Genomic DNA, 10,709 nt, shown 5'->3' with positions numbered 1-10,709 from the left:
ACCTCCTCCTCCCCCTCCTCCTCCCTCCCTCCCTCCCCCCTCCTCAACCAGTGGCTCTGTTGTGAAGCACAGACGTAACGAAACTAGCGAGGGTTCCTCCCCCCTCCTCAACTCTCTCCAGAATGCACTTCTTGAAGTTTCCGAATGTCTTCCTCTTTTGCCTCTTCCAATGCAATGCCTGACTCTGTCCTATTTGGAACCAAAGAAAGGTGTTTCCTTTTTTTTTTCGTCGACTGTGACCTATGAATGAGGCCAGATCATGTAGTCAGTAGTGCCGGGCGAGGAGGTTCCGGTTATTGAAAGCTAGGAATCGTAGGAATCGTAGGAATCGTAGGAATCGACTCCGAACCCAGTTACTTACTTTCCAATGATGGGATTTCTTCCTGTGGTTACCTGGTAGCTCCGAACATCTTTATGATTTAAGATAACCTTAATTTCGGAACACTACGAAGCATCAATTTTTATTTTTCCAAAATAAAAATTCTAAAAATAAAAAAAGAAGATTTTACTGATTAAAGTAACTGGTTACGGCTGGTTTTGTTAGTTTTACTTGAGGGTTTTACGCCGCTCGCAACTGCATAAGGTCATATGAGTGCCAGACAATTCGAAGTGTTACAAGAGAGTAACAAACATAAAAAAGAAGTAGGGGAGATAAGGACGATACATGTTTGATAGGAAAGAATGAGCAAACCACACCAGAGCACCCCCCAACAACCCACACGGCTAGTTTACGTAAAAAGGAGTCAGACCTTTTCTTTCGTAGCATTAGTTTTGGGAATCGGTTCCCGACTCGATTCTTTGCCCAGCTCATGCAGTCAGGTTCTGCCCTAACAACAGGGATGTTCCAACGACTTCTACGGAGAAAATGCCGTTTGTTCTCCATTATCTTAATAATAATAATAATAAATAGCATTTATACTGCGCATTTCCATTTCCTAAAAGATGCTCAATGCGCATTACAATGAAAAAGACATCACATCTTAAAAATTAATCGACACAAATGTGTACGTAAAACAAAGTATTATACATATAATATAAATGCATAAAAGTGTAAAATTTTATACCAGAAAAACAGTCTCGCAGTGAGGTTGAAAATGTGTTCACTAAAAATATGCAATGCAATATGAATTCACGAACAGTCAAAATACAGTTGAAACGTGAGTAACTAGAAACATTCATTAAAACATTAATTCTATACAGATAGAAAAACATTTCCACTCTATCTCTCTCTCTCTCTCTCTCTCTCTCTCTCTCTCTCTCTCTCTCTCTCTCTTGACGGCACAGGCTTCGTTACACAGACTCTTCTAATGCAGCAATTTGCAAGTGACTCCACAAAATGGAGTTTGGCTGAACCTGTTAACTCTAGACTATACCCAACTCTATCAAATCTGAATGGGTAAATCCGTAACTCTATTCTGGATTCTCGATGACATAGTTCTATCATATGTATTTAAGCACCCATTAGATCAAAGCCCTTTTGCATGTGGTTGGTTTGAACCGCAGTCAAAACAACAGATTGGACCAGTCGACTAATGGACTATACAATCTACTAGAGGTGGAAAAAAATAACATTCATTTTTCAAATTAAAACCAAAAAATCCAACTACGCTTTCTGTTCTGTTTGCTTTCTTCAAAGAACTGCCTCAGACTGGAGGTTTCTTCTCACAATTCCCCACTCGGACTTAGCATTAATGGAGGTCTGCCACATTGACAGTGTAGTGCTAGACAGATTTTGGAATTGGTTCTGGGAATTGGTTTTAGGAATTGGTTTTGGGGTTTGTTTTTGGGATTTGCTGGTATTTGGTGTGAGGAAGACTTCCCAAATCCCAATCCGAAATCCACAGAAAGCACAATCTAACACGAAACCAAGGTTGTTTTTTTTACAGTGCTCGCAACTTTATAAGGTCATATGAGCGCGCGGGACACATTACATTTTTTCAGTTGGTAGGAAATGCTGAATTTTGCCCGGGTGGCGGCCGAAGTCTACTCTTTAACGTGCGCAGCTTGCACACGGTACCTCCGAGATTTTTCGCCCTTGTTTGAGAAGGCTAAGTGTAGACCTTTCCTACCAGAAGATCAGGGGTGTGGCTGAAAAACAGCAGTAAGAAGGAGCCAAGGAGTAGCAGCGGAAAAACTGCAGAAAGAGCCAGGAGCCCAGAGGCGGAGGCAAAGGAGGTGAGGGGGTGGAGGCAAAAGGTGGAGACGAAAGCAGACGACAGAATATTGCTAGCGAGCAGGAAAGGGTGTGAAAAGAGATTATTTTAGAGAAGAAAAATTCCGGATTCGAAACCGGGACCAAGTGATTAAGAGGCAAAGACTTTAACCTTTGGCAACGAGAGCCCACGAAACCAAGTTTTGAAAAATACGTTGGCTTAATTTCTACACTAAAATATCTTTAAATAATGCTCACGTACTAAAAACCATTGTATGCAATCAAATAACCTGACATTGACACCTACCCTAACTCGAACTCTAACCATAACCCTAAACTAAACACTATCCATAACAATAGTCCTTGCCCAAACCATAAATTAAACTCTAACCCTGATCCTAACCTAACTCAAACTTAACCTTTATCCTAACGATAAACATAACCATAACCCTATCCCTAACCACCATAACCCGAGCCCTAACCCTAACCCTAAGCATAACCCCAAACCTAACCCTAACCACTAAGCCATAACCCTTCACCCACCTTATGTTTCGCTATGTGCGTGTTTTGCTGTGTGCGTGTTTCGCTATGTGAATACCCGCCATGTGTGAGCTAAAATAAAACTGTTACATAAAGGTATCTCTGTCAATCTTATTCTAAGTTAAATGTGTGTCGCATGGCAAAAGTTATCTCTATTTTTTTCTTTCGTTTTCCAGAGGCAAAGGCTCATCTACAGCACACGTGTACTTCAAGCCAAAGTTCAGGACTCTTGTCACAGAGAACTATTTGAGAGTAGGCCTATTACGACTTGTCAGCTTTTGAGTTTGAGTAAAGAGACGCACATAGACTCAACAAAGATCGCACAGTGAGGGGAAGAAGCAAGACGGAAAGACAGAAACCACGGAGAGAAAGAAAAAAAAATAGTAGTTACCAGTGGCACCCTCTAACCACTCGCTTGTTAGCAAAAGCATATTAGAACCTCAGCTAGTAAGAGTTTGAAGTACCATGTCTTGTCTCGTGATATGATTTTACCCAACGGTGTGGTTCCCATCTTCTTAGATGGTTCTATAAGGGTCCCATGCCGAGGCTTTCTAGCTGTTAGAGGTTGTACCAACTCTGGAACTCCCATTGTGTAGCCTTGTCCAGTCTACAGAAGCTTCTTTTTGACAGAAACGGCGCGAGAAAGACCATTTCGTTTCTTCCCAAACCATTACTGCGTATTTTCCGAAACCTGTATGCCAGGGGAAGCCACGTATTGGTAATTTCATGGATTAAAAACATTTCAAGAAAAAAGCATACAAAACAACATCGTTAACAACAACAATAGCAGCAACAACAACGACTACAACAACAACATAAATAAAAAATAACAGTAACAACATTGATAACAACAACAACAAGAACAACAACAACAACAACAACGAAAACAACAACAACAACAACAACAACAACAACAACAACAACAACAACAACAACAACAACAACAGCAATAAAAATAATAACAACAACAACAACATTAACAAAGGCAGCAACATCATAATACGACATGCCACCCACACTCCACACTTACAGACTAAGGAAAAAAATATGTCTTAAGTCAGGCATCTTCTTCATCATAGTTCTCTTGACTTTCGCTTACCTCAGCCATAGCGGTATAGCGTCAATTGTCCTGGGTTACTTGAAAATATGGTTGCCTGAGCAGCCACGGCAAGAAATGGCCCAAACAAAACCTGCTGGTAATTTCAATCCTGTGACGGCTCCTGAGCCGAATATTGATACAATAGTGGGCACATTCCCCTGGTTGGGACGCCTTAATTCTATCAGCAGCAAACTGATTGCTTTAAGGGAGCTGAAAAAGATGGGGTATGAAGCTGCCGAGAGCCACAGTTTCAAATCTCCTTACATAATAACTCCCGTGGTGTCCTCAAAAATTACTGGACTAAATTTCCACTCCGGTGGTTTCAAATCTTGCAATCCTTCTGGGAAGAAAAAGAAACGCATTGCTTGTTTCAACTGCCCTGACTGGATGGACGATTCTGCCATGAAAAGGAACAGAGACTTCCAGGCGTGCCCGTGTCCTTCCTGTGAATACATCGGAGGCAGGAAGGAGATGGCGTCAGCGGATGTTGTACTATTCTTCGTGGGCATGCTGGGCAAGGAACGACCGCCTCCGAGACCCACAGGACAAATCTGGGTCATGGCCTCCATGGAGTCGCCGCCTTACTTTGGATACCCGCGTGAGTTTTTGTACGGGGGGGTTCTAGTTTTGTGTTACATAGTGGTTGAGACCAGCATTTGTGGTGCAGTGGATAGGTGTCTCCCTCGTGCATGCAGTGAACCGGATGTGAATTCCCGTGTGGGAAGAACGTTTTTTCGAGTATTTTGGTCTCTCTGCTTGTATGCCTTTCAGTCCGACAGGCTTGGTCGAAGCCCGCCTCCTGAACACCCAACATTGAGTTGATGAGGGGGGAAAAACTTACACTTAAAAATTATTGTGGTGATTGAGTCTCCTGTCCCGTAGCACAAGTGTTAGATTTTTAAAAAATCAAAAATGTCTCCTTTTTCCCATGATAGAACTGAGAGTTAGTGATCATCTCTCTTTTTCTGCTGGCATATTTCCAGCACTGCAGCTGTTGCTGTTGCTGTTGTTGTTAGTGATGTAACAGCGGGTGTTTGTCGATGAACCCTCTGAACGTCATGGCGAACAAGGACTCCCTCTTGACCAAATTGAGCGTCCTGCTCGTCAGTGACAGGTAGAGTGGAAACAAACTGTCATCATGATGCTTTAAATGTTGTCAGTTGGGATGTCAAAAGACTTTCTGTTTTTCTCCTGTCTCATGACAGGCGGATGTCGAGGCACAGGATAGAGCTGTAATCAAAACCAAGTGGGCCTTGCTTTTTTTGAGTTTGGGTTTGAGTGTAGATAAGCATATCGGCACAATAACGGTCATGTAGTATGGGTAGGAAGCCCAACAGATAGACAGAAACAAGTAAAGAAGCAGAACGTACCAGGGACGTCTTACAATCACCCGCATCGTGCTCTTTATTAAAAAATAAAATAAGTGTAAATGTGGTGCGTGCAGACGAAATGAGTTACTTCTCGCAATCCAGTAATGGGGATACATTGTATTGGCCAAAGATCGACAATGGGTCAAATTTGTAGATTTTTATATTGATGTCATATTCTTTACGTAAAACATGCCCTTTATTTTTTTCTTACTTATGTATTGTAAAAACTTCACCTATAAGCATGATGTATGTATTTCCTTAAGGCTTGAATCTGAGAAACATTGTCAGCACGCTTGACAAATATAATTTAGAAAACAAACAACAACAACAACAACAACAACAACAACAACAACAACAACAACAACAACAACAACATATAGCACCCGTGTCCACCGAACCAGACACCAACCGACTGTAAAATTAACGATCTGTCTTTCAGAAAATTGCCCGCTGAAAAAGAGCACAAGTATTTTACCGTCCCAATCACGTTGTTTGTATGTGTCCACCAAAAAGAAGCGGCTCCTCACGACAAGAAGCCGGTCTGCTGGAAAGCCACACCGGCATTTCTTTCAGGCCATGTGGCGACTCATCCATAGGTCTAGCTAGAGCTAAAAAATTATATTTCTAATTCTATGTTCGGATGAAAACTATTATGCCATATTCATATTTATCAGTGCCTCAAAATTAGCAAAACCGGTGCGCAAACCACAGGGTCTAAAAGAATTATATTGCCAATTTTACTAGGTCTAGACAAACCCGGGGACTCTCGAGGCCTAGAGGTGAAAGTGTTCGCCTCTCATTCAAAGGTCCCCAGTTCGAATCCGGGTAGCGACCGAACAAAATTCTTTTATAAAAGTTGTCTCCTTTCACCTTATTTTATTCTATCTTGCAATATTCTGTTGTCTGCTTTTTGTCTCCACTTTCTGCCCCCACCCCCTCACCTCGTTTGCCCCCACCTCTGGGCTCCTGACTCTTTCTGCAGCCTTTCTACTGCTACTCCTTGGCTCCTTCTTACTGCTGTCTTTCCAGCCACACCCCTGATCTTTTGGTAGGAAAGATTTACACCTAGCCTTCTCGGACAAGGGCGAAACATCTCAGGGGTCCAGTGTGCTAGTTGCACACGTTAAAGATCCTTTGGTCGTCCAAAATCGATAAGAGCAGGCTTCGGCCGCCACCCGGGCAAAATTCAAAATTTCCTACCAATTGAAAATGTTTGGTGTGGCCCGTGCGCTCATATGACCTATGCAGTTGCAAGTGCCGTAGAACACTTACCAAAAAAAAACAACCCTCAAATAATTCTAAAAATAAAGAAACCCATTCGTTTCTTATCCCATCGTGCGTTCAATGAACTGTTGATAAATTTTCCCGATAGCCAGAAATGACACAGCTTCAGAGCTGCTCACACCGTGGTAAACCCGCACGCCGGAGATGAGCAGACCAAACTGATTCCTCGGGTCTTTTCTTTTTTGATGACGTACGGCCTTTCCCCTTTCCCCTCTGACTCGGGGTAATCCACGCATGACCACCCTTAACACCAGATATCTGAACTTCTGTGTTTGCGAATCTATTCAAACTCCAGGTAATCCTCAACTTGACCCACATGAACATTATACTAACTTTTTTCCCCAGTGAGTCTTATTCCTTGTGACTGGGTGTTTTACGCCCGTACACTCGGATATAGAGAAACTAGCCGGGCCCCCTTTCGATGAAAGGAATGATCGGTGCTTTAATATCTACTAAAAGTCATTGGCCTACTATATTTACACTCTACTGGAATGGGGCTTTAAATCTTGAGAGATGCAAAAAATTATAAGATCTAGATCTAGATCTATACTCTCAAAACAAAATGCGCCTTGCCGCGAAATATCACTTCCGGGTTTTCTAAATTACAGAGACAGAAGCGTCAGCCTACAAAAGCGATCTGCGAAATAAAGAAATGTAGCTTTTTACCAACAAAGCTTGTCTCAAAACTGAAAAAACAAAGGGCGTCATGATCTGGAGAATATTATAACGAAGCTTTTGGTGAAAACCGCATGTCGATCGATGCAGCCATTAAAAAGCCTTTTGAATCGCCAAATACGACCACCACAAATAGATAATAGAAGATATCGCCATAGGTTTCTCTTGTGGCTGGATGGGTTATACTGTACATGTAGTACTATAAATACTATGTATGTGGATGTTTTCATATTTGGAATCATTTCATTAATAAGTACGTATAAACAAACGACTTGTTTCCCAGAAAACTACCAGCCATGGCGTGACGTGTTCAACTGGACACTGACTTACCGCACAGACTCGGACTGGTTCAGATCCTACGGCCCTCTGGTCTGGAGAGACAAGGATCTGCTCTTGACAGATGACCACTACCGTAAGGCAACAGTTCTCTAGTTTTCTGCTGTTTTTGTTGCTTGTTTTTCTTATTTCTTTTTCTTTGGGTTGGGTTTGGGGGTCGTTTTTAAGAATAATTTGTATGATTTTAATCAACAGGTGTGATTATTTTCTTCAGTTTTCTTTGCTGATGTACCGCCTATAGGGAGTTGCTTTTAGTATGTACGCTTCAATGCATTACAAGGGGTTGTTTTCTTCTGTGTTTTTTGTGTTGCTGTTCTTTTGGGTATTACTTTTAATATGTATGATTCATTTAATTTCTGGGTACACTGTTAGCTCAGTTGGTACCAGTATCATGCTGGACTTTGGAAACGTTGATTATGGATCAAATCCACAACGGGGTGATCTTAACGTGGGTTGTTATGAGGAGTAGTTAGGGCTCTCCATCTCAATGGCTCGGTCCCGTCTAAGGTGGATATGTTCAATTCAGAGGTCCTTCCTCTTCAATATCCAATAACCTTACAGCGTTTCAAGTGGCGCAAAACTTGTACAATTTCGCACTTCTCGAATTCAAGAACGCCCGGACTGAGATTTGAATCAGGATCATCCTCTCCTTAGTCCAGCATGCTACCAACTGAGCCAACGAAGCGCCTGTAAACATGGTGTCTTAAAACTGTGATAAACTTTTTTCTCGAGAAGGTAGATAGATATGTAGGTATCAAATTTGGTGTTTAAAGCCATTGGCTCACATCACATCGGAGCATAAGCAGTTTACAGAAGTCTTCCATAAAACAGCCTAAGTTATAAATGACATGGATATCAGTAGAACTTTCCACAATAAATAGTACAGGTTTTACGTATACCTATTTCCGTGGGTTAACCATTGCAGATTTTAATTACCGGGTTGAGTTAATTTTTTCCCCAGGGTCCTTGAATTTATCATCTTTTTCTGTGTCCTGGAGGGGTCATCTCTGATCCAAAGGTTTACGTGTAATGAACCTCCATCCTTCACTGTCACGAGCTGCCGCCGCACCACTTTTCCCTTTCGTCAACCCGCAGCCACATCCTTAATCGTCAGCCACATCCCAACCTTTGACATGGGTCAAACTTCAATCTATTTATAGGTAGTTACCCGAACATGTATTAGGCAAAGGGATGTGCTGTGATAGTCGCGATAGAGAGATTGTTTTGGTCTCTCTTTACTCATCTGCACCACACGAATTTGTTGATGTTTTTCCCTGGACTCTGCCTTTACTAAAATCTCGAATCTAGATCTAGTTGTAATCTAGTTGCAGGTTGCAGAATAAATTGCACTAGACTCTAGGAGTAAGACTCTTCTACTTCGCTACTTCTAGATTTGAACCTTCAAGATCACAAAGGCCAACCCTAGGCTTGTAAGGCTTCATTGTTAAAAGTGTTGTTTAACCCAATAGCCTAAGGAGTTAGCAAACCTAACACATTTGTCTAACGAAATGAAGCTTAAATTGACTTTTATATTGTCAATAAGAGATCATGTTTAGTCATCTATTCATCTAAGTAAGGAATAAAACGTACACTGGTTCAAGATTGTCTTAGTGACTCTATACTAGATTTAGATTTAGCGGCACCTAGATCTAGATCTAATACTCATCCCTCTTAGACTTTGTTTATCAAAGCACACAAGAGGAATAATTTCATTCTCAGACAAAAACATAGTAAATTTTTCTAGATTTACCTGGATCTAGATATTATCTAAATTCTAGGCCCAGTTTACATATTATCTAGTATCAAGGCCTCATGGATTTGACCTGGTCTAGATTTAATCTAGATCTAGATGTAGGTCTAGTATAGAGCCACTAGGACAATCTTGAACCTGTGTTCGTTTTATTCCTTACTTAGATAAATAGATGACTAAACATGATCTCTTATTGACAATATAAAAGTCAATTTTTCGTTAGAAAAAATGTGTTAGGTTCGCTAGCTTCTTAGACTTTGTGTTAAACAACACTTTTAACAAAACAAAGATTTACAAGCCTAGGCTTGGCCTTTGTAATCTTGAAGGTTTAGAAGTAGAAGTAAAGGCAGGGTCTAGGGGAAAAAGTGAACAAATTCGCGAGGTGATGAGTAGAGAGAGACCAAACAATCTCAATATTGCGACTATCACGGCTCATCACTTCGCCTAAAAAATACACATATTATTATGTTCCAGTAACTGCCTATAGATAGATTGAAGTTTGACCCATGTCAAAGGTTGGAATGTGGCTGATTGATTCAGGATGTGGCTGCGGGTTGATGAAAGGGAAACGCGCGCCGCCGCACATTCTGCGATATCCAGACCAGTCCATGTTTTAATGTTGTCCATCCGCGCTACTGTTTGTCTGCCCCTCGCTCTCCTGCCCCATGTCGCTCCTTCAAACACCTCGCTTTCACAAAATTGTCTGGTGTCGTTTTAAGTGACTACAGTATTGCATTTTTTCCTGCTTTTTATTTCGTTAAGTAAGGTTTGGCTTGTGTGGAGAACTTGACACACCTCACTGTTTGTGTGGTAAACATTGTAGATTTTTGGCACTGCGTTGAGCTAGATCTAATGTTCTTCCCAGTGTCCCTAGCGAGAGGCAAAACTCGAGACGTCGCCTGGTTCGTCAGTCACTGCCCGGTACAGAGCCGGAGGTTGGAGTACGTGCGACAACTGCAGGTGAGCTTTTTGGGTGAGGTTTTCGTTGGAGGTGAGGTTTTTGTTGGAGGTGTTTTACCACACTTTTATCGAGACACTTACAGAAATTTAGGAGGCGGGTATCCGACCCTGCCTGTCATGGCCAACCAAAGCTGCATTAAAAAAAAGGAAGAGACTAGTAGTACTTAATGACGGCTAGACTGCTAGGCTAGTAAGTACGGCTAAACTGGTTGGAAGTAAGGCTAGACAGCTGAGAGAGAGAGAGAGAGAGAGAGAGAGGCGCAGAGGATGAGAAGGTGGATAGCAGAAAGAAAGACAGATGGGGAGATATCAAGAACCACCTTCCTCTTTCCCCCCCACTCTTTTCCTCTTCATCGTCAACACGCTCCTGTTGCTACAGAGCTACATTTGGCTAGGTCTAGTTTACTGGCTCAGTGAGTACTTTATAGGGGAGAGATCAAAGTTTTGAAAAAGAAAACTGAATCAGAGCTTGTTGTAGGGTTAGTCACTTAATTGAGTACCTGGAAAATGGAAATGCATGTTCATTTTTTTCTAAACAGTCCC

The 10,709-nt window shown here is 41.7% G+C and overlaps 1 protein-coding gene and 1 long non-coding RNA gene across 2 annotated transcripts in view; both read left to right on the top strand.

The window, feature by feature from the left end:
• LOC118478812 overlaps positions 1–3,508 on the top strand; it is an 8,241-nt gene extending 4,733 nt beyond the window's left edge. The window contains exon 2 of the long non-coding RNA XR_004859299.1: positions 2,869–3,508. This is a non-coding gene — a long non-coding RNA (uncharacterized LOC118478812). The remainder of the gene's footprint in view (positions 1–2,868) is intronic.
• A 60-nt stretch (positions 3,509–3,568) lies between these two features.
• Positions 3,569–10,709, top strand: part of LOC101860134 (alpha-(1,3)-fucosyltransferase C) — a 27,007-nt gene continuing 19,866 nt past the window's right edge. The window contains exons 1-3 of the mRNA XM_005111044.3: positions 3,569–4,389; positions 7,404–7,532; positions 10,072–10,166. Coding sequence (XP_005111101.1) covers positions 3,699–4,389; positions 7,404–7,532; positions 10,072–10,166 — 915 coding nt within the window. The 5' untranslated portion in view covers positions 3,569–3,698. The remainder of the gene's footprint in view (positions 4,390–7,403; positions 7,533–10,071; positions 10,167–10,709) is intronic.

The sequence above is a fragment of the Aplysia californica genome, unplaced genomic scaffold (genome assembly GCF_000002075.1).
Source record: "Aplysia californica isolate F4 #8 unplaced genomic scaffold, AplCal3.0 scaffold00991, whole genome shotgun sequence".
NCBI lineage: Eukaryota > Metazoa > Mollusca > Gastropoda > Aplysiida > Aplysiidae > Aplysia > Aplysia californica.
This window is presented reverse-complemented; position numbering and strand designations above follow the sequence as displayed.